This window comes from Rhamphochromis longiceps, linkage group LG9, assembly GCF_057381845.1.
Source record: "Rhamphochromis longiceps isolate RC_006_pf linkage group LG9, R_longiceps_female_GT1.1, whole genome shotgun sequence".
In the NCBI taxonomy this organism is placed as follows: domain Eukaryota; kingdom Metazoa; phylum Chordata; class Actinopteri; order Cichliformes; family Cichlidae; genus Rhamphochromis; species Rhamphochromis longiceps.
The window spans coordinates 25,816,101-25,843,019 of NC_140565.1; the positions used below are offsets into that span (position 1 = coordinate 25,816,101).

Consider the following 26,919-nt stretch of genomic DNA (forward strand, 5'->3'; position numbering starts at 1 on the left):
AATGTAAACAAAAACATTGTGCATTGATTTGCTACGCATTTAAACTCCACATTGCAGTTAGACTGGTACAAAGACAACATGGTTCCTCCTGTCTGTGTTTAAACGTTAATGCTCCTTGCAGTTCATGGTTTCTGGATTCCTCTTGCTTAGATCTTAGATCTTGCTCCTCCTGCATAGATGGTTACCGTCCCTCATGTTTCCACATGTTCTGTGTGCTCTGGATGTTACCTTACCTGTCTGCCTCAGCATCCAGAACCTCTCCACTCCTCTTATTTATTTATTTTTGACCGCATGCACACAGCTAATTAGGTTCATTACCAAAAGAGCATCTTGGAGAGTCTTTCAGAAGTAAAGAGAGTTTTTAACCACTCGTAAAAAAGACTAGATAGAGATCTACTTGAACTGTTTAACAACAGCAGTAAGGAATATAAAAAAATGCAAAGAACTGGAGGATTTCATTATTGAGATTACATAACAGCCAACATGCCAGATTTCTGGATACTTTCTCTGGGCTAAAGAACTGAGGAACCATCCAGCAAAGTTTAAAAGGAGCTGGAATCCATGTGGGATGTCCGACTTAAGCTTTCTGTGGAGGCATCAGTAATGATATTCAAGAGAGGCCCAAACCACATCCTGCACATATTACAGCATGGCTCTGTGATTAAACTGAATGTCATCCTTGCACAATTAAACATACTTTCTATGATTTGCATTTTATTTACATTTTATTGTATCCCGGCCTTTTTGGAAACACTGTTTGCTTTACTCGTGACATTTAACTAACACAAATGCATGTGGCAAAATGCTAAATATAAGAGTTTGAGCTCAGTTGAAGTGATTGTCAGCGCACATGCATAAAGTGCGTATGCACACAACACAAAGAAAGTGAAACTGACTATAGTCTAAATCACCAGATCTGCTTAGCTGCTGCTACATTCTCAGTGGTTTAGGATCAAGAGATACTTGTTGTTCAAGAATAGCTGTAGAAATTATTACAATGATTATGTTTCAGGGCCTAAAGGTGACAATGACTTAAAATAAAATAGATATTACAATACTTTTAAACTGTAACAGAGCTGTACCCAGTGCTCAGTGTTGTAGCATGTTATTACATTGCAAACTGTGATGTTGGGGGGGGAGTAATACTGTACTTCTCTGCCTTTTTGTATAGATAAATATGTTAAATACATTCTGTGGAAGTATTTTCAAAGGATAGCATTAACAGCCATCAAGCGAATTTAAAAAGACAAATTCTGGCCAGTATTGCACGCCGGTTTTCAACTAGCTCTGACACATCAGCCGCTGAACTCTGCCAACACCATAGCAGGAATATTAGAACATCCACTTGTCAGAAGACCAGTCCAAGAACTCCCCGTCTCAGTAGAAAGCGGGGTTTGTGTGCTCGATGACGCAGCGCCGACAGTGGCGTCTGACGAACCGCAGAGCCTCCGGTGACACCTCGCAGTCCTGCACGTTGAGCAGCTGCAGCTCGCAGCAGTTGGCCGCCAGAGCTTTGAGTCCTCTGCCTGTTACACTTTCGCAGGCTCTGAGACTGACTCGCCTCAGGCCTTGGCAGTACATGGCTAGCTGCTCCAGCCCGCTGTCCGACACCAGCGGGCATTTACCGACATCCAGAGACTTGAGTCTGGGGCAGCTCCTGGCCAAGTGACTCAGGCCGTGATCCGTGAGCCCCTCGCAGCCCCTCGCATTCAAGTAGCGCAGTCTCGGGCAGTAGCGAGCCACATAGCGCATGCCTACATCTGTAATGCGGGTACAGTGGGCCACACTTAAGTAGCGCAGGCAACCCTCTAGGCGGGCGACTTCCCGGAGGCCGAAATCCCCCACCAAGCGGCAGTCACTGAGGCTCAGCTCCCTCACTGAAGGGCAGTGGAGAGCCAAATGGCGCAAGGCTTCATCTGTTAGTCTGGTGCATCGCCGCAAATACAGATGAGTCAGGCGAGGGCAGTGGGAGGCGATAGTTCGCAAGCCCTCGTCCTCGAGGGAAAAGCAATCGGTCATGTCCAGGTAGTGGATGGAGATCTGCTGGCCGTGCAATGGAGACAGCTGGAGTGAGGCCTCTTGGGTTAGGCTGATGCATGTCACCTTGGAGCAGCCTGGAGGGAAAGGAAGCAGAGGTGATTTTTTTCCATTAAAGAGAGTCTCGCTGTTGATGTTGAAAGAACAGGTGTTAATGCAGAGCTCACATGGATTTTATGTTATAATGCAATCCAAGAGTAAGAAAAGAAGCATTTTCTCTCTGTCTATGTAAAAATGATTTTAAAAGTTCTTATCGCTTATTGTGGGACAGCAAGAAAGAAATTATAAACCAATTAAATTCTCTTATCAGGCCTCCTATTACCATCTGCTGCACTTTCAAGGCTATTTGTGTACAGCCTACAATGACAGAGGGAGGCGGTACAGTAGCCCAACACTGACTCTTAAAAGCTGATGTTAATTGAGTCGCCACTTGATGGCGCCAGAGTAAAAACCTGCTGTGTTAGATTACAGCCAATCAAGCAGAAGAATGAAAATGTGAGCGCAGACAAAGAAAACACAAGTGCGGTCGTTTTTAGAGACCAAAAAGGCCAATTCAATCAAAGTCTGGTGTCTTTAACACTTTGAAAAGGGCTTATTTTTCCTTTTACTACAAAGAGCTTCCTTCCTGCTGCTAATAGTGCAGACCTCGCTCTGCTCCAGTCAATGTTATTTGTGTCACTTCCTTAATGAAAGCAGCAGACCGCTCCTCTTACCCATGTTGAGGTAAGCTCTGCTTTCAGCTAAAGAAAGCCTTTCTTCTCCCACATGGGGACTTAAGGTTGGAAGAGCTTCTCCTGCTCCTCTAATGATTCTACCAGCTTTACAAGAAATCACTAAAAAAGGACTGAAAGGAGAAGTTCTTTGAGGCAAATCCACACATGTGCATGATGTCAAGTAGTGGCCACTCCTTAAGACTTAGAGCTTGCCCAAAGATTCTAATTAAAGTCAGATGGGGTTATTTGCTTTTTACTCAATATGACTTGTCTGTTTCTTTTTACCCGAGAGGTTTAGGTGTTCCAGGTTGGGACAGCGGGATACCACTTCAAACACGGCCTCATTAGAGATGTTATAACAGCCGGCAACCTCCAGGCGGCGTAGCTCGGGGCAGCACTGGGCCACCACGTGCAGCCCCCGGTCAGTGAGCCTCTTGCAGCCATTGACCACCACCGTCTCCAGGGTCAGACAAATGTTCGGGGTGTCTTGGCAGAGCCGGTGGGTGAGGACCCTGATGGCACGGTCGGCATGAAGCAGCTCTCCTGTTAGCTGGATAGTGCTCCACAGCCTGGGGTCCCAAGCCAAGTTGTACCAGCGGCGGCAAACGCGTGCGCAGCGGCACAGCTGGTTGGTCGAAAGGTGGGAGAAGATCTGCAGGAGGGTGTGGTCAGGGAGGAGATCGATGGGGGCGTAGTGGTGGGTTTTCAACTGTCTGGAGCGAGTGTGAGTGCCGGGCTGAGGGTGGATCACAGCAACCGTCTCAGCGGGGGCAGAAGATGAGGACGAGGAGTTGGTCTCGTGGCCGTTGCTGGAGAGAGCAGGTGAGGAGAGGGAGGAGGACTTGGAAGGCAGAATCAATCCCGGGCTCGGGGTGCTCAGTGTTCTTGTGCTGGAATCTAAACCTGAATAAAAACAATAAAACAAAACAAAATGAGACAGAATAATTCTTCTGTTTTGTTTTTTTTAAGTTTTACTTTTAAATGAATCTTTTGGCTGTTTAAGCTAATATTTGAGCTGTTAGGTGGACCAACCAAAAAGGGATTTCCCCTTTGCGATACCGCCTTACAATAAGGGACTCAAATAATTGTATAGTTAATTGAAAGAGTCAACAACAAGCTGAAGTTAAGTTAATCAGTCCCTTTATAATCTCAATCCAGGACATTACAGTAGATAATTGTTCAAGTAAAGTTAATAAAAGTAATTAATTACACTTAGGAGACAAAAACTGAAGGCACTGGTATGTAATGTGTAACTACAAAGTAACTGTAAGTAAGTAACACAAAAAGAGTAGCTAATGTTAAAGAAATGAGAAGTTACTGTTTTGTGACGTTCAACTTTTGCAATTAATCAGGAATGACTCATGCAGAAAGTGGGGAGTCCTGTTGATTTACAGATAATTATGAAATAATCGCAACCTAATGACTCACAATTTCTGGAAGTCATTATCTTCTAGACGGGTAAGGAGTTATTGAGTTAGAACATTACTAATGAATGACTCATTAACTGGTTGTTCCTGCTTTGTTGGTGTGGCTGTTATGTTCTCAGGAGGTAGAGCGGGTCATTTACCAATCAAGAGGTCAGTGGTTTGATCCCTGTTTACTCCAGTCTGCATGTCCAAGTATTTTTGGGCCAAATGCTGAACCCCGAGTGTTTGTGTGAATGTTAGAGAAGGCGCTTAGGTATCAAAAAAGATGTTAAAAAAAATGTAAAAAAAAAAAAAAAAAAAGTAAATAAATATAAAATGCAAAATAAAATTTGAGAAAATAGAAAAAAAGCATGATTTGTTTTCAGTGTTTCCAGGTATTTCTGTCTGTGATAATGACGTGTTTCCAACGATTTCCAGTCTTCTTATCTGAAATTTGTGGGAGACACCTGATATCTTCTGTTTTCTCGTTTGTGTAACGCGTCGTGATATTTTTCAGTAACACAGTCATGTTACATTGCAGTTACAATTATGTCGTTACTTGTGCTAAAACCCATCTGTTATCTGCGTGTTTTCTTCTTGTGTGTGCACTTGCGCTACAATTATCTGATTTTAGTGGGCGAGAGGAGGAAAATTGTAGAGTCATACAGCGATACAGCTTCTGAGGCGTGGTGATATGGACATTATTTTTATCTGATGCATCGGATGCACTGAGGAGTGATAGTGGGGTCTGTCTCTTAGCCGTTTTTTATCTTTGTCTTGTTGTCGGCTTTGTGGTCATATGTGAAAAGTACGAGAACAATAATATGTGTGTCTTTATTAGGAAAAGGATTTGTATCAGTGTGTGGTTCGGCAGACTAAAGGTTTATGTTGTTAACTGGTAAATATGTAAGGGGGCGTTTGAAGTATCATATTATGCACTAATGAGAAAGTAACAGTGTAACAAATTACTTTCTCTGGTGAGTAATTACGTGATGTACTGCATTACAATAACAAGTAATGTGTACTTCACTTTTCTTGAGTAACGATCCCAACGCTGCCTCACAATCTCTTGTTGAGACCTAATAATTCTACTGTAATCAGATTATGACATCGATTGAGGTTTTAAGGTCTCCGAATCTACTAGTCCTGGTTTGAAGAGTGCATTCAAGATATAATATATAAAGGTTGATTCTGTTCATCTGGGCGTAGCGTTTTCAGTTTTTCACAGTGATATTTGGTACAATCCAGACGTTTCTTCATTTTTTTTTCTAACACATGGCCTTCTGTTTTGTTCCCCAAACTCTCTAACTAACAGTAATGACATCTTCATGCTTTTATAGAGTCTCCCAAAAACCAAATAACACTTGATATAGTTCCAGTAGCACTAATGGCAGCCATTATACCTTCATATGTAAAGAAAAGGAATATCATTAGTACTGTATATGAAACCTTGCTTGATTAGAGGGAAGTGATGTACTGCATTCTACATTTGCTAGCTATTATCAGAATAAACAGAATAAGAATAAACAGATAAAAAGTTGGAAAAACTGGTCGAGAAACTTGGAATCCACAGTTACAGTACTACACAAGCTTTTATCATCAGTGAAGAGGCGTTTCCATGGATCCTATTATCAGGTTTTGGGATGTTTTTGGAAAAAAGTGTGTCACATTTATCTGCCAGGCGTTTGGGCAGCACACACAGTTCCTCTTCATCAGATTAACTCTGCGGCTTCAAAGCAAAGCAGATGAGGAGTTTGGTGCCTGGTCTGACAATATATGGTTAGCCCTGTGTAAACACTGAGGCCCTGACAGATGTGCACTGATTGCTGCCGTGTCTGAAGATGCAGCTGTGAGAAGACGAGGCTGGATCCCATCACTCTAGCGTGAGACGACAGAATCCTTTGTCAGCCAGGGCGCTGAATCTGATTCCCGGGGTCGAACTGTCGCACTGGGACACTGAGCGCTCTCCTCTGATGAAGTCTGCAACCCTCCAATCTATTCTTTACAATCTTGAGGATTTTAGGTGGACTGATAGTCATCACTAAAAACATTCCAAGAAGTCACTAGTATGATGTCACCCACAGCTGTCCAACCATTAGTACTAATCTGATTGACCTAAAAAGTAACAGTATGTGGTGAAAAAGGCAAGCTAGAATGAATCGCGTCACAAAGATTGCTTCCCAATAATTTGTTTAAAAGACGATGTCTCAGTTTTGGACAAAGGTTGTTACTATAACAAGATGAGATTTTTTGCCTTTTAACAGCAGAAATCCACTTAAAGCTTTCTGGGCTGTTCAAATGTTCCTGCCTTTATCCATGCTTTTTCCTGTTTAGGGTAGAGTAAGCAAAAGCTACTGAGTAGCCAGTTGTTTACGATTTGTTTAGGTGTCAAGCCAGCTCTGATTTATGCTTCCATCAACATCAGAGCTTTTTGGGAGACTCTTTGATGAGCTTACCTCATGAAAATGAAGCACTTTAGTCTTAAGCGAGTCTAAAGAACGGTAAAAAATTGAATGTAGGCTTTTTTTCGATGTAGAAATTTCCCACCAGTGGGATAAAGAGAGAATTTCTTATCTTGCTAATATGCCATTTTTATTCCAACGAAATGTTTTTTTAAACATTTTTTCAGAAGTTCAGACATTTTACCTTTAGTTTATCTGCTTTGATGCAGCTGATTAATGGTTTGTAAATTTTCTAGGCTATAAACATTCAAACTTGTGAACCACCTGAATGCCCAAAAATTTGTAATTAATGACAAAGCAGAGGACGCAAGTGCATAGAATTCGGCACTATTTCTTCAGGAAGCAAATTCCAGCTGTCTCAACATTCATCCATCCATCCATCCTGGATCCTATCTCAGCACTTAGTGGGTGAGAGGTTACACCCTGAAGAGGTTGCCAGTATTTAGACAACACCGTGGAGCTAATTTCCTAAGATATGTGGTGACTGGTTGTCTTACAAAAGCTACATTTGAATGAATTCTCTTTACAAACATTGGGCCCAAGAAGAAGAGCACAAATGTCCCCTTTTCTTCTACAAGAACTTTTCTAGGAGCCTTTTGTAGGAGCTCGTGAATTAGCAGTGTGTGGTTATAGACTCATACTTCTAACACCCAAACATTCATTAACTATTTTCTAAAGGGTCCGTCTACTACTGAGGTGGAGTCTCGTATTTCAAAATCCGAAACTACTGGTCCAAGACAAACTCTGAGTAACTGAGTTTATTTAAGAAAGCCCAGTATGTCTGTAAGATCAATATCAGGACCTCATTTATTAGTAATTCACATTATGGAGATTACTGAGCAGAATTATCAAAAGGTCAAAATAATACCAACAGTCATACAACACCCAATACGTCACAGACGGGCTCACAGCTATCTGCAGGATCTGAGACAATATTTTGGTCAAAAATAAACTTGCAAAGTCTGCAGGTAAGTGGTGAGGTCGTGACCTGTACGATTGTTGTACTTCAACAGACTATTGACAAAAAGGTGATTTCCATGTTAACACTGTCTGCAATCTACAATCTATATTTAAACTCCCAGTCGTGTGAACTGAACTATGTTGGTTAAAATGAAAGGGTAAGTCAATCATCTGCTTCTGCACAGTGTGTCAGCATGTGCAGTACATGACAAATAGACAGCATCCTGTCTGCCATGTGGATTTGTGCGCTGGGAGAGGTGGGCAGTGACACCGTCCTTACAGTCGTATTTCAGATGTAGATACCAGAGCTTCTGCTCAGTCTGCTTCCCATCTCACTTCTGATGACATCCACAGATTCATCCTCTGGGGAACATGTCCTCGAATCCTGCTTTTTAAACTGCCTCTTGTGTGCTTTAAAATTCTCATTCAAATCCAAATCCTGGCCAGATGAAGAGAATGCATCAAAACTTTTCACATGTTGGGCTTTTTTTTTTTTTTTTTATTCTTGTGGGATAGAGTCCACCTCATTTTGGTTATAATGCATCACATTCTTGTGGGTGGTCCATCTATGATTAAAATATGCAGGACTATTCTCTTGAGGACTTGTACCTTTTCTCGGCCAATAGATTTCTCCAATAACAATTCATTTTTTAGCTTAATGCAAAGGATTTAATGGTCTGACGTCGTTACAAACACCTCATCTATTTTGAATTTCACACAGCTGTCCAAATATGTCTCAACAATAGTAGTGCTGTACAACATTCCCACAATACCTAGTGACTGTTATTTTTTTTGCATAATTTGGCTGCAACCCCACACCATGCAGCACAAAACTCTATAAATGTGAAAATATGTTTAACTATCTTCCAAAAAAGTGAAGTTTCACTTAATAATGGGAATGAAAAATATCCTGATACTGCAGTAAATCTTGTGATGTGAAAAAAAATGTATATGTGCAAGTCTTGCGATGAAAACATCACAGCATCCAGGAGAAAATCAGATTTTCCATGAAGCTGTGTGCAGGCATTACATAGACACATTTTGTGAATCATTAGTTTTGATGGATGAATGAGGCACCGCTTTATTGTCCAAATCCTAGCTAATGCGATAGATTCAGCATGCAACTCATCTGCCACTGGCTAAGGAGCAACTTCCAAATTGCGTAATTACATGTGTCACTGATCAGAAGAGCACTCCAAGTCCAGGCTACACCCAACCCCTTTAATCTGAGACACAGTTTCAAACAGCTGGTGGGAAAAGTTAAGTGAAGTCAGCTTCGCAGTTGCTTAACTGTGCATGATTCTGGATAGCTAGCATCTGGATTACTTTAAGGAAATCCAGGTGTTACAGTTGTCTATGTTTTTCAGCTGAGTGAGGATCTTGTTTATCCGGGTATCACTGAAGACTCGAATGATCTCATTTCTGATATTTTCCTTCATTTTCCTCTAAACATTTTTCACATCCATCTGGTACCTGAATTACAAAGTATCACAAGATCCCCTTGTACTTCTTGTCTTCTGAGGGATTCATGCAGTTCATGCAATGCATTTGCAACACATATTCTTCATACTTTCAAATGTTAGGGGTTTGCGAATACAAACACAAATAAAAGAAACAACATGAAAGCACTTGAATGGTCAGTCAAGCACATAGTTTGAAAGCCCATCAGGCGGAATTTGCTATACAAAAACTTGTGGAATGAAAACATTCAAAGTTAGAGCCTGATGGGGTCGATATATTAACTGTTTGCTGATATATCGAGACCAATTTAAAAATGACAGATAAATGAAAACTTAAAAAGAAATGAAAGTAAAGAAAAAAGAAAACTTTAAAAGTAAAAAAGAGACACCCTTCAACCATGAGTGTTGATAGTGCATAGTCTGTCCACCAGAGGACACTCTGCCACTTTCCTATCCGGTCTTTAAGTGATGACATATCAACCCTTATTGCAGTTGTTCTCCTGACTGAAGTTTGGTCCGTTTACAGCATCCTGTCATGCGATTGCATTTGTCCCTAACCATCAGAAACACCCTCGAATAACTTTTACCGAATGGCTTCAGCTTTACTGTGCTAATGTGTTCATATTGTGCTAACCATAGCTGTGTAGCTAGCCACCAGGTAGCACACCATTATATACCAGCTAGCCCAACTTCAGTAACCCTACAAACGTCACTGCTGTTTAGTTTTCTGTCTTCATTTATCTCGAAAGTGATAGCAGAGCTGTACATTTTAATTTTTTTCAGAAATCCCTCAGTCAGAACATTAACAACAGTATTCTGACAAAACAATCACAGCTTATATTTCCCTTGCTAGGTGAAGCCAGCCTGGAGCTTTCAACACACTCATTAGTGGACCTTAAGATGGAACTGTTTTGTAATCTTCCTTTCAAAGAGGTCAAGAATGAGCTTTATGCATAAGCCAACATGGATGAGAAGTCCTAAAAGTGTTATGGAGAAAATTATAACAGCTACTGGGCTCACATGTCAAAATATTCTTCGCTATGACAACAAGAAAAACTTTCCTCTAATAAGGTCCATCTGAAACAGCAGAAGGTCTCTAGAAAACGTGGATCTCTTCAGAAGGTTTACTTGCAACTTGCAAGAATAAACTTTCCTGTAACTTCCAGTTGCAGCTTTACGAGTTAACCAGTGGTGTCGTGTTTTATATCTCTGTATCATTGCAAGCCTATCATTAGCAGAACAAATACTATGCAGCTGTTAAAGTTCTCTTGAAGTCACTGCAAGTGCAGATGGTGGAAGATTCAATTTAGTTTAAGAAATCAGAGAACAGTGGAACATCTGGTCTTTACCCTGGGCAAAGAACAACTGCACAGTAATGAAATGAAAGAGAAACTCATGCATTTTGAATGCACATATAGCCACAGCATGGCATACTTGGCTGAAATCATTTGCCACAAATACCCAAATCTGTGCTGATCCATGGCAGTGCCGCAGCAGGATCTCATTAACGTCAGCTCAGCTTCACTTCTAAAGCACATCTGGACTGTGCTTTGATACCAGAAGTTTAATGTAAATCAATCGGAATGATCACTGAAAAGACACCGTGCCTGGATGATGAAGAGGCGCAGCTGGCTATTTGGAGTGAGGTCGACTTAATAACAAAATCCTGATTAATATTTTTCTTTAAAGTAGCACACAAAAACAGATTTGAGGAAATCAGCTGAAGGCTTTCAAAAAGAAAGCAGGAGCAGTGGGGAAGGAAAGAGGGAAGATAAATTGGCAAAAGAGCCTGCAGACTTTACCAGAGACAAAGACAAGTGCACGGGCAGGGTCAATCCAGACTTTGACGCAGTCTGGTCATAAACTAAAGCTATAGGGATTCTACTCAGGATCTTGCAGTGCCGTGAAGCTCTGCTAAGACCCTGTCTGGGGCTCTCAGGATTATTACTGCTGCATCTGGCAGAACAGAGCAATGCATTACCTCAGTGACATTAGCCGTGTGACATGCTCCTGCTCTGTAAGCTTTCACTGGGCTCCTCCCTGCCAGAAGTGTGAGGGAATAAAAAGAAGCTCATTTTCTACCCATAAGTCAGGAAATCAAACCAAAATTAATTCAAGAGGAGTAACACGCCAAGAAGAAGTATCAGCTAATAAAAAACAACCAGGCAGCAGAGAGTTGACTGAAAAAAATGCTATTGATTTATCAGCACTAAAGGGGCATGTGCTCTAGTTCTTTTCTTTAAAAAAGGAAACATCCAACTGAGAGAGAGGACTGCTCGGATGAAAAACATCTGGGTCTGTCTCAGATTTTATTGAATACATGGAAGTTGATATTACTGTACAGTGTGGCGGCTGGGCTATCAGCAAAGCCTTCACTACAGGAAGGTCTTACGTCACTGCGCAATCTGAAAGACAATAGGGCTGCTGGTTCCTTCACAATGCGCACACTCGGACAGGAAATAGACTTCTTCACTCGGCACAACCCCCAACCCACCTATGCTTCTGGACGGCAGCTTTTCTCACACTCACTCAGTCTTGAGATTCTTTCTTTGCATTTTTCTCTCTTTATTTTTTTTTTGAAGATTTTGCTGCAACAGATTTGGCAAGTACATATGCCAAGAACTATAACACGTTTTTCCCCACAATGCGACTAATTTCCTCAAGGGAGTTTTTCCACCTATTAAAGCCCCTCAAACGTTTCCATACCCTGCTCTCGTCACTTTATAAATCCTCAGTAGAGGAGGACAGCAGACGCTCAGATATTCTACAGCCAGATTCGAACGCGAACTCACTTCTTCAAAAATTAGCTCTTGTGTGTGCGCAAATTTTCCAGAATGCAGATGAAAGTTTGCAGTCCACAAGTGATTTGGCCCAATTCAAAGATGATCTGGCTTTTGGCAAATAATTGAAATTCAAGATGATGTAATTTTTCTTTTTAAAGGTCGTTAAATTGGGATGTCAAGGTTGGGGTGACCAAGTTTGGGGAGTCGTGTGCATGATTTCTCTTTTATGGACAGTTTCACCATTTTGGCAGAGTGTGTGAGTGGGGTTAGAGTGCAACGTGACTGTAAGTCATGTCAAACGACCGAGGAGGGTAACGTAGCTACACAGAGCACATCTGACACAAATGGAAAAGTGAATGCTTGGCCAAATGTTTGATTTGGTTGTGATGAGGAGCAAATGTAATGATGTCATGTGGTTAAAGCAATAGAACAAGGGAAGTGCCTGGACTCTTTGGTTATAAACCCCTGACAGAAAAGGGCTTGGTTGAACTTCTGAAAGAGGTTGTTTCACATCAAAGTCCTGGATACCCAACTCATGGAAAAAGCTGACAAGTGCATTTAAGGAGAAAAAAATAATAAAAACACAATTTATTTTACCACAAAATACTTCTGGAAACAGTACTGGATGACAGGATTAACATCTCTCTTTTGTCCATATGCTAAATCTGTAGCTACAGCATGAAGATGATTAGCTTGAGTTAACACACCTGTCAACAGCAGGGCTCTCTCCAGTACTACTGCTTTAACAGTCTTTGTTTTCCTTGCTTTTTACTTTCAATTACTCCCTGAATCAGAAGGAATGGTGTTTCTTTGTAATACACACCTGATGGTCCAGATATGGTAAATGGTAAATGGCCTGTATTTGTATAGCGCTTTTCCAGATCCAGGAAAACCGAGTTAATGAAAAAAAAAAAACGATAACAAAATAACGCTAAAAACCGATAAAAACCCTGAAAACCATACATTTGACACCCGAGTCTCAACTCTCGCAGCCCGGTACCAAACGACTCGTTGGGGACCGCTGATTTAGAAGATAGGCCTAATTATTCATGACCCCAAACGATGTACAACTACTGGAAAGTTTTTACAGAGGTCAATTCATATTCTGCTACTTTAGATTTACCTGTGACCTCAGTAAACACTTTCCTAAGAGTTTAACTGTGACTAGCTAGCATGTTTCTGGTAAATCTAATTTTTGTGCAAATAATGAAAAATGACTTTGCAAAGCTATTTTCTGGCCTTGTAGTATCAAACTTCCAATAATTTTGTACAATATTTTCAGCAATCTCTCATAAAAACGTTTTCATCAGTTGCTTTGTTTTAGGCCTAAGGCTGTACAGATCATCATTCAGGCCAAAATTCTGAGCTAATATTTTTCCTCCTATGATGGTGACAAGTGTATTTCTAGACCCAAATGCTTCAGATAAAGAAGATGTTTAGTTGTTTTTGCATTTGCGATGTTACATAGTTACATAAAACACGATTAATAAAAGAAAGACTCCCCGAGGGTGGAACAGTCTCCACAGCAATGTTCCTCTCATTTTTGTAACGCTGGAGCTTCAGCCACAACTGACGCTTCCCTGCTTACGTAACGAAACAAACCACAGAGTGAAATGAGGGGAGGGGAAGTCCAATGTGTCAGTTCAGCTGTTCCACAATCGCGGTCATATTGCCACATAAAAGCCCAAATACCCAGGTGGATCATAGTGAAAACATCGCTCGCGAGCCAAAATCTTACAGGAAGCGAGCATGTGTTTCTTCCAGGTGGCATCTTTCCCAACTCCTGTCAAATGTGCTCCTGTAGTAGACCTGATAAACGTGACCCCTGTTGAAGAAAATGGCAAGCACATTCAAAACAGAAGGGCCAGCACTTCCTCCCTCTCAGCAGAGAAAGAGAAGACCAAGTCGTAATCACAGAAGAGTTATGAACTGACTTCCCCCTCCTCCTCCTCCTTCTTCTTCTTCTTCTTCTTCTGTAAACTGCTTTCACTTGTTTTTCTTTTGGAGCCTTGTTCTGTGCTTTTTCGCTCAGATTTCCTGGCTTGTGGAGTGGTAGAAAGGAAGGGGGAGGAGTGAAGACAGCTGATGGAGAAAATCTGGGCAGAATAGCATTGGCATTCTGTTCCTCACTGTGTTCTATCTTTACTAAACTATTTCCAACAAGGATTAAATGCAAACCAATGATATTTCTTATTGCAATCGCTATAGGCTTGTTAAAAATGCCCTTGGATAACTGCAGGCAGCTGTTTTGTGTCCTAATTTAGGACAGTAAAAAAGGTGCAGATACTTGTTGAGGTGGTGAATTTCTGTGCATTAGTATTTCCTTTAATAGACAGTAGTTAAATATCTTCCGTTAAAAAACAGATGTGATGTTTGAGAGGAGGCTATAAAAAAATAAAAGGAGGCTAACACCTTAAATCTCATTTTTGTTGTAAAAATGCCCCTAAGTCAGCGACACTTACGGACATCTCTCTGCAGGATCTGGCAACAATCAACAGGGAAACACTATATATCTGGCTGAGCAAACACAAGGAAATGGGCCAACAGTATGCAGAGTTAGTTTATAGATGAAGTGTGAGGGATCTTTTGCTCCAGGGAGAGCAAAAATATTAACTTGTTGGAGACAGGAGTGAAGCTGTTTAGACTGCAAATGTGACCCCGACACGGCATTCGACCCACAAAAAGGGGGATTATTAGTTTGTAATGCTTTATATGCTACATTGGAGCATATGACTAGTGCATTACACAGATAGCCTAAAGATAGAAAGATGTGAAGTGAGTCATTGTGCTGACACAATGCATCTATCTGGCATACTTGCCACAGGATCGGTGTCCATATACAAACCTCCCACGTACACTAAAGCTTTCGGTTTAAGTGTGTCTTTGTGAGAAAAATCTAGTAGTGCATCTTAAATAGCAGTTTTTTTATGTTTTATTTCATTTTGACTTGTTTTTTTCCAATTCGTTGTATTTTCAGGTTGTTTCCAGACAGGATTTTCTTGTTTTAGTTTTAGTTTTTATGCTTTTCAGTTCTAGTTTTAGTCTTATTTTTAACCCGTCACCTTGCTCCATTGCTATATAAAACTACACAGAGCCCCAACCAGTCAGTGTTAGTCTTACTCTTGCATTAACTCATATAGAAACTTTACTTACGTCATGCAGAAAGTAGATATTTATAGCAAAATATCATCTAAAAAAATTGCTTTTGATAACCCTCTAGTTAAGAGCATATAAATTACAAAGTGTTTACAGTACAGCCTTGTACTACAGTGTTGGAAGTGCTATAGAAGGACAGATTAGGTTTTTCCTCGGTACTGTTATCTCTGTTTCTTTGGTCCTTGGCAGACAGAGAGGAAGTCAGCACGTTCATTGTTCCCACCATTCTCCTGTGTCTGAGCCACCTTCCTGGTGCCATTATGTACGAGTGAAGGAACTGACCCCAAACATTGGCTGTTTTTACATAATGAAACTGTGCTACTTCATTGGGTAAACCTTTGGCAAAGGCTCCAGCTGATACAGCAACATCAAAATGGTCTTCAAGAGTCACAGCATGTAGGCTGAACACCTCAGGGTGCTGTCTGTTTAGCGCTTACTATGTCTGAGCCACATTCCTAAGGTACCCGGCGTCCAGCTGTACCAAAGCGAACCCTTGAGGCCCAGACTGGGTCACTGTGTAACCCCTGCTGGGAGATACTCAATTTCATCTCACAGGAAGGATTTACTGTCCCAAGCCTGTGCCTTTCAGTCTGCAACTAATAAGCGATTCAACTGGGTCAGGCCACCACAAAGTTGTCTAAATAATAACTGAAAACAGAGACGTATTGCAAAATCTTGCCAGATGACTGCCCAGCTCAGTTTGTTTTCAAGAAAAGAATGAGTGTGACTTCCTAATGTTGGTTTTGTTGGAATACTTGACTGATCATTGAAAGACGGCAGGCACCAGTCTACTTTCCGTTTGCATACTGATATTATGGCTGGGCGATAATTCAGTAATATGGTTTTCATTAGTTTTTGAGATGATTACAACCTATTTGAAATTCTTGCGATGGCAATAGTTTTTGTTTAGAGAAATATGAAACAGCCCTTATGGGACTTGGTGCAGTCTCCAGCCGTTCATTTCCAGGGTCTCTGGTTTGGATCTGACATACAGTGGCTGTAAAAACAGACAGTATCGTTTGAAAAATAATGTTTAAAGAGAAAAATATTCACCTCAAAAATCTAAAAAAGGAATGCAAACTTGCATAGCATTGGTTGTGAATTAATATATACATCTTTTCCATGTGCATATACAAAGTTTCTAGTAAGGTTAACTTTGGTTGTTTTAATGGTAAGCTAACAACAAGTATTGTTCTAAAAACCTCACTCCTTTTCTTTTTTGGACAGATCATTGTTAAAACCAGATTCATGGATCTGCTTTGTACTCTAGATAGTGCAAAGCAGGGAAGTTCTGGGCAGCCATAATCAGCCCAGCAACAACTCCAATCTGGTCCCCATGGAAACCCTTGGAAAATGTGAAGGACAAAAACTGATACAAATTCAATTTTTCCTGATAAAGGCTTCCCACATGACCATTGAGACTACACCAAAGTAATTAAGTAACAAATAAACAATTAGATAACTGGAAAACTCCTGTTTTTCATTATCCAATATAGAAATGAATGTTGGGGGGGGGGGGGTTAGTTACAGGATAATCTGAGGAGCAAGCTAAGAGAACTTTTTCTTTAATTTTATACATTAATTTCCTACAATTTAAGGCCAAAAGGTCATGCAGACAGATTTTTAAAATTAATAATTAGATTAGGTAATTAGATTAATAATTAGATCAGGGGTTAACAGGTGTATTAATATAAATAAATAGTAGTAGCATAGCATAGTAGCATATAAGTAAATAGTAGTAATATAAATTTACCATAGCTAAAGGCTTTACTTTAGCTTGTATGACAACTAGCTTATGTTAGCTAATGTTAGCAAGCATTAGATTGGATTAGAACATTTTTATATTTTCTGACTAATATTTTTCAGTCACAACTTAATGACATATATATACTCCTTTCATCCATCTGCAGATGGGTGGAGCCAGAGGGCTGTGGCCTATCACAGCTGTCATAGGGTTTAGTTTAGCTTCATTTATTAGGATCCCTATTAGCCACATCAATGCAGCAGCTGTTCTTTTCCACAGGGGGAAAAAAACTTACACTGTGACAGTTCACTATAAACAACTTACACAGAGACATAAAACATCTTTACAAAACTCCACCACGCACACAAATAAAACAAAGTAAAAAACATAAAATCATAATATCATGTCAGCATGAGCAATCTATCATTTAAGTGCACAGCCAATATCCCCAGGCTTTTTTATCATTTCCTCTATTTGGTCAGACACCATCTCAAAAATGTAGTTTTTTAATAGCCTTTTAAATCCAATTCTGCTGGTTTCTTTCTGTGTCACCCGTTTGGCAGTAAATCTCACCTCTTCACAGCCTGACACAAAACTGTTCTTTCAACTGAATTAGTTCTTGCAACGGGTAATAAAAAAACATCCTTCTGTAGCCCGCCTGGTAGAACAATCATGTCTGTCTCAACAGAAATATGCATTTTTCTACAGTGAAAGGAATCTTTGTAACAACAGCACGAGAGGTCACCAGCCCATCACAGGGAGACAGACAGCCACACGCTCTCACGTTCACACTTAGAGCCAATTTAGAGTTGCTAATTAGCCTAACAAGCCTGCTTTTGGACTGTGGGAGGAAGCCAGAGCACCCAGAGGAAATCCAAACAGCCACAGAGAGAGCATACTACCAGATGACCAGGAGCTTCAACCAAGACTGCTGCGAGGCAGGAACAACTACACCACAGATCTAGTCTGTTACTCTATATTTAAGAATTAACACATGACTGGTGCAGTCTGTTTAGTTAAAGGGCAAATAAAAGTGGAAAACTCTATATTTAAATTCAAATAGGTTTAATTTATTTGGGCACTTACTGGCAGAGCATAAAATTTATGAAATATGTTGCAAAGTTAATATTAGAGATGCTCTGACCTCTAATAGTCTTTTAATCTGCTCTCATAAGGTATCACAATAATATTCCAGCTCATAGCATTCGGTGTCTTTTGGTTGCACTCTTTTATAAATTTATACACCTCTATAAATGTTCCTGTATAACCAATGTTTTCCTCTTTCATTGTGTTACTATGGTGTTTTACAAAGAGCAAAACAATAACTAACTAATGGAACTACATCAATGCAACAGTGACCATACTGCAGCATGGGGACACTGGAGGCCCTAATATGAATACTCCCAGTGTGTGGTGGGGAAACAGCCCAGACTGCTTCCTGATTAGTTTAGTGGACCACAGGACTAGGTGGGGAAGGGCTGTGTAATCTGCCACTGTGTATGAGCATGTGGATGTGGGTCCGTGTGTGTGTGCGCGTATGTGTATATGTGCATGCACATTCATGCGTGTGTCTTTCTAAGGAGGGGGGATTTGACTGTGGCCATAGCGGTTCCAGACCATGTAATTACTCCCACTTAGCATGGAGAAAAAAATAACAATTTCAGTCATAACACAGGGGGGGGAATTATGGTCTGGAAGCCACTGGCTATGGCCTATACTCTCTCTCTATATATATATATATTTCTATCTGCACAGGTTGTGCTCAGAGAAGACACATCCAGGACAATTATCGATTTCCACAAAGTACTCTGGATTAACTTCCAGAAGCTGCTCGGTGGACGGACCTTTATGCGTCAGCATTTCCAGCGAAGCCGAATGAGTAAGAGTGATCTATCTTCCTACAATGCACTCTCACAAGTACATCTCAGTGTATTTTTAAAGCAAGATGTGAAACTACTTGGCACAAACTTTGCACAAAATCTGATGTCTCCTGAGGAGTTTGTCTGATGTGTGGTTTCCCCTGTGATCCTTTTTTTTTTCTCTGAGAAACACCTTAAAATCTCCAGCTGAGTGACAGTTATAAAAACACGCTGTAGTTAGTATTTGTTTTCTTGTGGGCAGTGCAAAGCCACAAGAATACTACATTTAGCATGCCAGAGCAAATTTAAGATTGGCGATGACAATGCATGAGAGAAAAAGGGCGAGTGTACTGTAAAAGTGTATGAGCGTGCAAAACAGCCGATGACTCACTGGTCAAGTCTCCTACACAACAGTAGGGAGACCACAATGTATTTGTGGGGGATTTTGATAAAGCTTTTGATCAGCTTTTGATCAGAATTGTCAAGTGACTTTGTGATTACTTCACTGGGGTTTTACATCTTATTCTCACTGTCTGAGTCATCATCTTTGAACGCATTCTGACCAGTGGAAGTCTGATGTCTACAAATCATCGCGATGATAGCGACAAAGATGCTGTGAAGATACCCGACCTGGATAAAGAGTACTGATGAACTGTGGAAAGAGAGCACTATCACAGCACTGTAGTCCCTAAACATGTGGGAGACCACAAACTAAAAATGATGGGTCACTGCAACACATTAGCCATAATAACTAGAGATGCTACTTAACAGAAGCAGCTGCAAGAAATTTAGAGGATATCGACCCTTTTTTTTCTCCATAAGTATCTTCATAACTGCTTTGCTCATACTGAGGCTGCTGACTTGTGGCTTGTTCTGAGCTTTGCGTAGCTTTAGCTTTTCTTGTGATAAGTGTTTTCACGGTAGTACTGGTACAGCAAAGAGCTAGCAGCATGTGGCTGTGAGTGCACAACTATTTGTCTGTGCACCAGCACAGCAGTACTGACATTTCCAGCAAATTGTAATCAGACACATGGGTGGCTGACCGGCCAGTCAGCAGTCTGGGTCAAGAAGGCAGGAAATCAGATAATTCTGGTCCCTGGCCCGTCGATTAAAAAATAAAAAGCCCATTTAAACCGTCGGTGTTCTCGTCCCTTGTTTTTTGCACTACTGTATTTTTACCTGATGTCTTAGAGTAGGGGAAAATACATTTAAAATTGGCATACAGTCATCCATCACTTTAAAAAAATGTGGAAAAAGTGTATGATATAGATCGTCCAATGGAAAAGAGCGCCTTGCCTGTCTTCCTCCTGGCACCTCTAAATTCCATCAAAATTTCTGAGTCTTTCTCATTATGTGGTCAGGAACACATTTAATCATGAATAGTCAATAATTAATAAATAACTGAAGTTTTGATAGTTGAGAGCATGTGCGCCAAAATTTTTTAAATTTCCAAAATCTGTAGAGCAAATAGGCTTAAAGGTTACTGGACCTGTGTTTTTGGAATGCACTATAATACTGATGCATGAAAACATTTTCTAAAATATGTTTTTGGTGTTATATTCTGTTCTTTTGACTGACAAATTGTTCCGACTGTACCAGATGGATAAATGTTCGAGACAGCTGCTGACAGCAGGCTTCAAGATGTATCTGCCAGCTGAAAAGTATTTCCAAACCATTAGGGTAAGCACACAGTTTACATTAGTAACACATCCACTCCTGAAAGAGTTCCTATGGTGACTCTTGCAGAGTTGGACGCTTGCCTGGGCAAGCAGGAGGCTGAGGAGGTGAGAGGGAGTCAGAGAGTCGGAGAGGAGTAAGGGCAGGATCTGAGCAGAAGGTGAAGCTCTCTCTTCTCCATTCTTACTCCCCATACCTTCACTGTCTCCAACAAAATCCCTCTCGCCCACCTCTCCCAAGTGCATGCACCTCCTACCCGCCCTGGCAACGCTTTGAGCCTGATACGACCACAGTTTAGATAAGCATTCTTCCACAATGAGAAGCCAGAAGTGTTTTTTTCCCCCCTTCTTCTAAAACAAAGCTCAAGAAATGCCTTTGGTTTCTGGGTTCTGATGGCAGCTGTGAGTTTGTTTTCAATTTAAGGTTATCCTAAGAACACACAGGTTTCTCTCCAAAAATAGGCAGCACAGAAAGTGGATGAGGAGGAAAAAGAGCGCTGGAAGGAGGAAAAGAAGAAGAAAAGGAGGGAAAGAAGAAGTAGGGAGGGGAGTTTGGTTAATGAGCACCAGATGCCTTACCTTCAGTGGTAGCCACATTCTTCGGAGCTTTAGTTGGTGTGTGATCTGTGCTCGAACTTATGTCAGAGGAGATGCTTGAGCTCCCTTTACCTGCAGGGAAGAAAAACAAAAGTGCTTGGACATAAAATATCAAGGTTAAGATAATAAACTGCCTTTTTAATTAAATTTGTAGTCATTTGAGGCAATTTTATAGCCCGCAATCCCCCGAAACTTTGATTTTCAGTTTAATACCTGAAGAATGTTTGCTAAAGATAAGGTGGACTCAAACTTTGATGACGTATATTATACAGTAAGGAGGCACAAAGTGTAGGGAAATATAAATCTCATCACTCTCTGCTTTTATGACTTTTATGTTCCTCGGTTTTGGAGGAATGGTTAGCCTTGGCACATGCACAAAGTATCTGCTGGTTCGTCTGAGTTAGTATCCGTTTTTGACATTTGGAAAAAGAATAAAGTCTTCTAAAATCCCCCCTTCAGCCCTTACTTCCACACAGGACGAGTGACAAAACACAGAAAGAGATTAATGAATGGTATCATCTGCAGCGAGTCAGCACTGTCTCACAAACACCACACCAAAGTGATTTCTACGTTTTCGTTCTAGGATTTCGACTTTGAATTTCTACACAGTCGACTCGTCTATGAGTGCTAAAGTGAAAAAAAGTATATCCTTTTGCATGACTGCCTCTGTTCCCAAAGTACGATAGGCTTCACTGCCATGGTGACTACAGGCTGCCTGTGGAGAAGTTGTTTATGGCGTTTCATTCCTCTGTCAGATCATAAATGCAGCTTTGTGGCTTTCCTGAGAGTAACTATGTGCCTTTCGCCCAGCACGACAGGCTAAGGAGGTGTTCCCAAACAGTCACGCCCACATCAAGCGCAGTAACCTAAACAGACAAGACAGTTCCCGAAATATGAAGAAACTCTCAAAAACTTGGGACGGAAGAAAAAAAAAAGCAACCTGTTTGCATAATGAGCCCAACGAAACAACGAAAGATCGCACAGCTACTTATAAAATAATACAAAACCAATGGAGCAGATATGGTATGAACATGAATGACACTTTGCGGTGACATCACTGAGCTGACACATCTGTTAAAGCTCCCCCCAGGCAACAGAAATGAGTCAGATATTCATGAAGAGCTTGCAGATGTTAATGTCAGACCACTTTTCCCAGCAGAGCATAAAAGGCTGAGTTAACGCAAGCAAATATATTTTGATATTTAGCCGGTTACACAATTCTTTAGCGAGCGAGGAACTCGTGGCTGCAGGGGCTGTTTGGTTGGCATGTGGGTCGGTCTCTGCAAGGCAATAACTGTTTTCTGTCTTTCATTGAAAAACAAGTTTCAGAAAAGCTCCTGCTTCCTGTCTTATGCTTATATAATGTGCTGGTTGATAGTTGCTGCATAGTTACAACCAGTGTGTAATTAATTGTGGAATCACACTTGAAAACAGATGTGGACTAATGGACTGCAGGATTCTAAAGTTTGGGTTAAGACAATGGTCTTAGATACTATCAAGCGATAACAATGCAATACTACCTTAATTTTACGTTACTCTCCTGACATTGTGGGATCCAAGGTCGACAGAAGGAAAAAACACAGCAAAACCAGAAATTTTTTTTTTTTTTTTTATTCTGTGCCTACATTACCCAAAACAGAACTCTATTACTACTATTAGTAATTTGCTAATCTCACACCACTTTGTAGCTGACAGCTGGTTGCTAATTGGCATTCCAGATTCTGGCTGTGTAGATATCACCATCATATGTCAGTCAGTTGTATTCATTTGTTCATTTCACCTGTTATACTCAGAGGTGTACACACCACACTTTGCTCTGTCATTGCTACAAATCACCCAATTTTATTGATACTCCACATTCCCTGGTTGCCACATCCACTGCTTGTCTGCCCGCTGCTTTCAGCCCAACCTCAGCATCACTTGAGGAAGCCTATCAGATTTTGTGCAACCCCTCCAATACATTTAAAGACTTCAGATACATGTTTGACAGACTGTTATGGAGAATTCCTCTGGAAACGGATTTATCTAACAGCTGATATTATCAGTCAATATTAAGTATTTGCTAATATATTGGGCCTAGCATTTATAAATGAAGATTTAAAAAGTAAAGATGAGCCAGGAGAAACACCCTTCAAACATTCTATGTGTGCTAACATTGCACAGTTTGTCCACCAGAGGGCACTCTGCAACTTCAGTTGACAATACACGTTTTTAACTCCCCAAATGCATAAACCATCTGATCTTAGCCAAATCAAGCAGATGGTAAACATGTATCTAAAAGAACTACATTAAAAAATGTTAGGAAATACGTTAATGTTTTGTAAAAGAAAATATTGGGATATCAGATACATAAATCAACAAATAGCACTGAAAACAGGTGAAAAGAATCTGGAGCCCAGTGTCTTTTTTTCTGCCAGAAATTTACACTTTCTGCAATAACTTTGGCAAAACCTACAGAACAATGTGCAACAAGTTTTTTTTAATATCATGATGGAAAAGCAGCCATTTATAAACTGAGGATGCAAGGGTTATTTTTAGCTGTACAACAAATAATACATTAGTTATTATTCTGGTATATTCTGGTATCAGGTATAATCTTAATTTTTAATTCTGCATTGGATCTATACAGAAATATCCTATGCAAGTGGGTGACATCACAGCCAGGATGCATGGTGTTCCTCTGCATCTGCATCCTCTCATCCCTAAAACGTTGAGCTGGCGGTGGAGATTGTCTCTTCCAGTTGATCGGCAGAAGCTGGCAATGCATAGGAGGAAACAGCACTACTGAACGGGCCTTGAGGCAACATCTATTTACATTTCTAGGGAGTTGCATGTCAGGTTATGGCATAAGTTACAGCGTAGGGTTATAGAAGGGTTTGCGGTTATAACTCCCCTACGGTGTAGATTTAATGCAGAACCATAAATCTACTGTTAAAGGGGAATTCTACTGATTTTACACATCAGTGTTTGTATTACTAGCATATGTATGTTCTGTGAAGGCTGATACATTTTCTGAAGTGATGTTCTTGAGTTTGAAAATTATATAAATAGATAAATCAGTAGAGTATGGGACTAAGAAGGAAGTATGCACCGTAGATAAGGATTGTTCATTTTGAGCCTGTCAAAGACTTTAATATCACTTCTTATGTTGAAGACTTTAAATCTTAATCAACAAAAAGCACAATTTTTTAACTGTTTGGTTTATTTTGTGCTAGATACTAACTGCACAGTATGGTGTTCTTCAGTCTGGGTATTCTCTGACTGCTGCACAGCTCAAGGACAACTCAACTTCAGCTCTTGAGTACAGGCCTTGAGCTTGTGATAGAATCTGTTCATGTACCTTAACAGACTAAATTCCTAGGTGGAGTTGCTCCACGTGTTATTTTTAACATCATGAATTCCAACCTTTTCTCTGCAGCTATTGACTTAGGAAGAGAGCTCCTTGGAATGTTATTTATACAAACATTTCTGCTCTGAGGTAGAAATAATGTGTTTGGTAAAGTCCGACCACAATTTTTTTCTGAACAAGTAATGCTGAAGATCAGACCTCACATGAGACCTGCACGGCAGAGATAGGTCGTAACACAAAGTTTTTATTTTTGATGATAACAGACAAAAGGCGGGATAAATTCCTGGATCATTAATGCCACATGTTGGAGATTTTTCTGCATTTTTCTATGAGAGCGAACAGATTCTGATTCTGATTGTGGTAACGTCATGAAAAACAAGGTCTAATGTTATCTTTTAGACGGTTCGAGCTGCATTCCTGTAAGCTGAAACAGCTTTCTGTACTTGTCTGTCCGTTAAGTGTGATGTACTCTAAGTGCTTTTTAATCTATGCAATGCAACATTTTTCTTGTCTCGTCAGTCATTGATATTAATATGTGGCTATTTTATTTTGCCAAGTCTAAACACTTGTGCAAGAAAAAAAAAAAATAGCATTATGTCTACTTGTCCTCTGTGAACCCCAGTTTCTGAGGCTCCGCCCAAACACAGCATTTTACAGCATCTGCAGGAAAGTTAACTGTAATTGAAATAAAAACTGAAGTGAAGCAAAAATAAATCAGTGAACTTGAGATGTACAGTCTCAATGAGAATCCATTTAAGAAAAGATTATTCACAGTATTTAGCTGTTTGTGTCTTGTGCACTTTTGACTTTACACAAAAAAATAACATGAAATTGACTAGCATGTATGAAATGGCCTCCAAATCAAACAACACCAGGCTGTGGGTCGTGGACTGCAATCTCTGATACTGGCTCTTATCAAGATAAGCTGGACTTAAGTGCCCACATCTATGAGAACCACCTCCACTAAACCTGAATAGATTTTATCTTCAAAAACAAACGATAAGGCTACAAGAACTTGCTAAGTCAGAGTCGTTATGCAATGTTGAGATCCTATTAAACTGGCTTTCTTTCACTTATATGCTTTTAACTGAAGGCAAACACACAATAAGGCAGAGATGAGTTAATTTCCTTGAGAATAAGAAAAGAAAAACACGAATTTTGTTCAAACTTGACTTTTCTAACACAACAGGCCGCTTTTCAAAGGGATTAAAAACGACCGCCGCCAGATGTCACTCTTATCTTTTATGAATAAATGTGACATCTCTAAAACCAATATAAAATACAAGGCAAAAGTAGCCACCAGCTTTAACTGCACACACCCCAAACATCTCGAAGACATGTGGAGTAAATTAAAGTGTGCATAAAAACAGAAAACGCACAAAGGAGATTAAATATAGTGCACAACTCCGAGGAGATGGTGCTAGTTTTAAGCTAGCTAACTGACGTCTAGGGACAAGCTCGAGGAAGCTACAGACCCAAGAAACTCTGCATTATTTTCTATTTTTAGATGGCCAGGACACAAAAGAAAAAAGCCACAGACGATGATATCACAGCCCCTCTTTTACCCACTAAAAAGGGAGTTTTTCATATATACTTGCATAAAAAAAAAAGAGCGAGTTTTAAAGTGGCATTCACATAAATGTGTTTAAAAGTAATTTTTGAAGCACTTACCCTCGCTTCCATACTGTTTTCCATTGTTCGCACCCATTTTAAAGAATACATAATCTACGAGCACCAACTCGGGTCATCAAGTTAAATTCCAGAGTAGGCTAAAATGGATTCTTTCCATCAAGATAGCAGGCTATACAGTCAAGAGTTTCGTGTAGGGCCGTTAGCTCTGGCTCCAAATAGTTAATCCAGATGTTGAGCAGAGGACGTCTGAGCATTACGCAAACCTAGAATCCCAGACTTGCTTCCAGCGGTGCAGACTTTCTATATCTGAACATCCACAGGCTCAGAACGGCGAAAAAAAAAGGACCAAAAAAAAAAAAAAAAAAAAAAAAAAAAAAAAAATCCCGATTGGAGGAGTTTGGAGAAAACTTTGTGAAGCGCCCTAAATGGTAAGCAGCTGTTTATCAGACTGAGTGCGGGCAATCACAGCGGCCACACAACTTTCTGAGGACGCGCAGCTCCCCTCCAACTGGATTTGGATTTAAAGAGACCGCAGGCCGGGGAGGGAGATGTGGAGGTTAAAATAAATAAAATAAAAGCGTACAACATCCCAAAACTGCGCTTTAGGAACATTTAAGTACAGCATTTCTACCTATTTGCAACTTAGCTCGCTCATTTTAAACATTTTTGCACACTTGGAGTTTGCCAACTGTACACGAAGAATCACAGTCCAAGGAATCTACTCCTCATTACTACCAGGTGCGACTTCAACAGATTTATGCCCATCCAGTTAGAAGTGAGGACACATAATCGCTGATATATTCGGAGAACAGAAGCCCACTGAAAAAAAGAGAGCGGTTTAACCACATGTTACAATGTTTCTATGAATAGCAGCCGTACAGGTCATTGGATATGCAGAAGTACAGACACGGGACAAAACCAGTTGTCTGCTGTTGACAGTTGACTTCGTATTCCTAATACATGTTAAATTCCTTTCTAAATGCACATCGCCAGTAGGTCTTCAGGATTTAGTTGAACATTGCACCAGTGAGTTTTGTCTCAAACATTTCTTTTGGAATGTGAAAAAAAAGTTAAATTTCCTCCCT

General features: G+C 40.4%; 1 protein-coding gene across 1 annotated transcript; it reads right to left on the reverse strand.

The window, feature by feature from the left end:
• Positions 1-1,145: 1,145 nt before the first annotated feature.
• LOC146662426 (F-box/LRR-repeat protein 7-like) lies at positions 1,146-26,911 on the reverse strand. The gene is made up of 4 exons (XM_085419043.1): positions 25,874-26,911; positions 20,836-20,925; positions 3,036-3,653; positions 1,146-2,114 (listed from the first exon to the last, which is right to left on the reverse strand). The coding sequence occupies exons 1-4, from the start codon at positions 25,908-25,910 to the stop codon at positions 1,378-1,380; spliced, it is 1,482 nt and encodes a 493-aa protein (XP_085275169.1). The 5' UTR covers positions 25,911-26,911; the 3' UTR covers positions 1,146-1,377.
• Between the last annotated feature and the right edge of the window lie 8 nt (positions 26,912-26,919).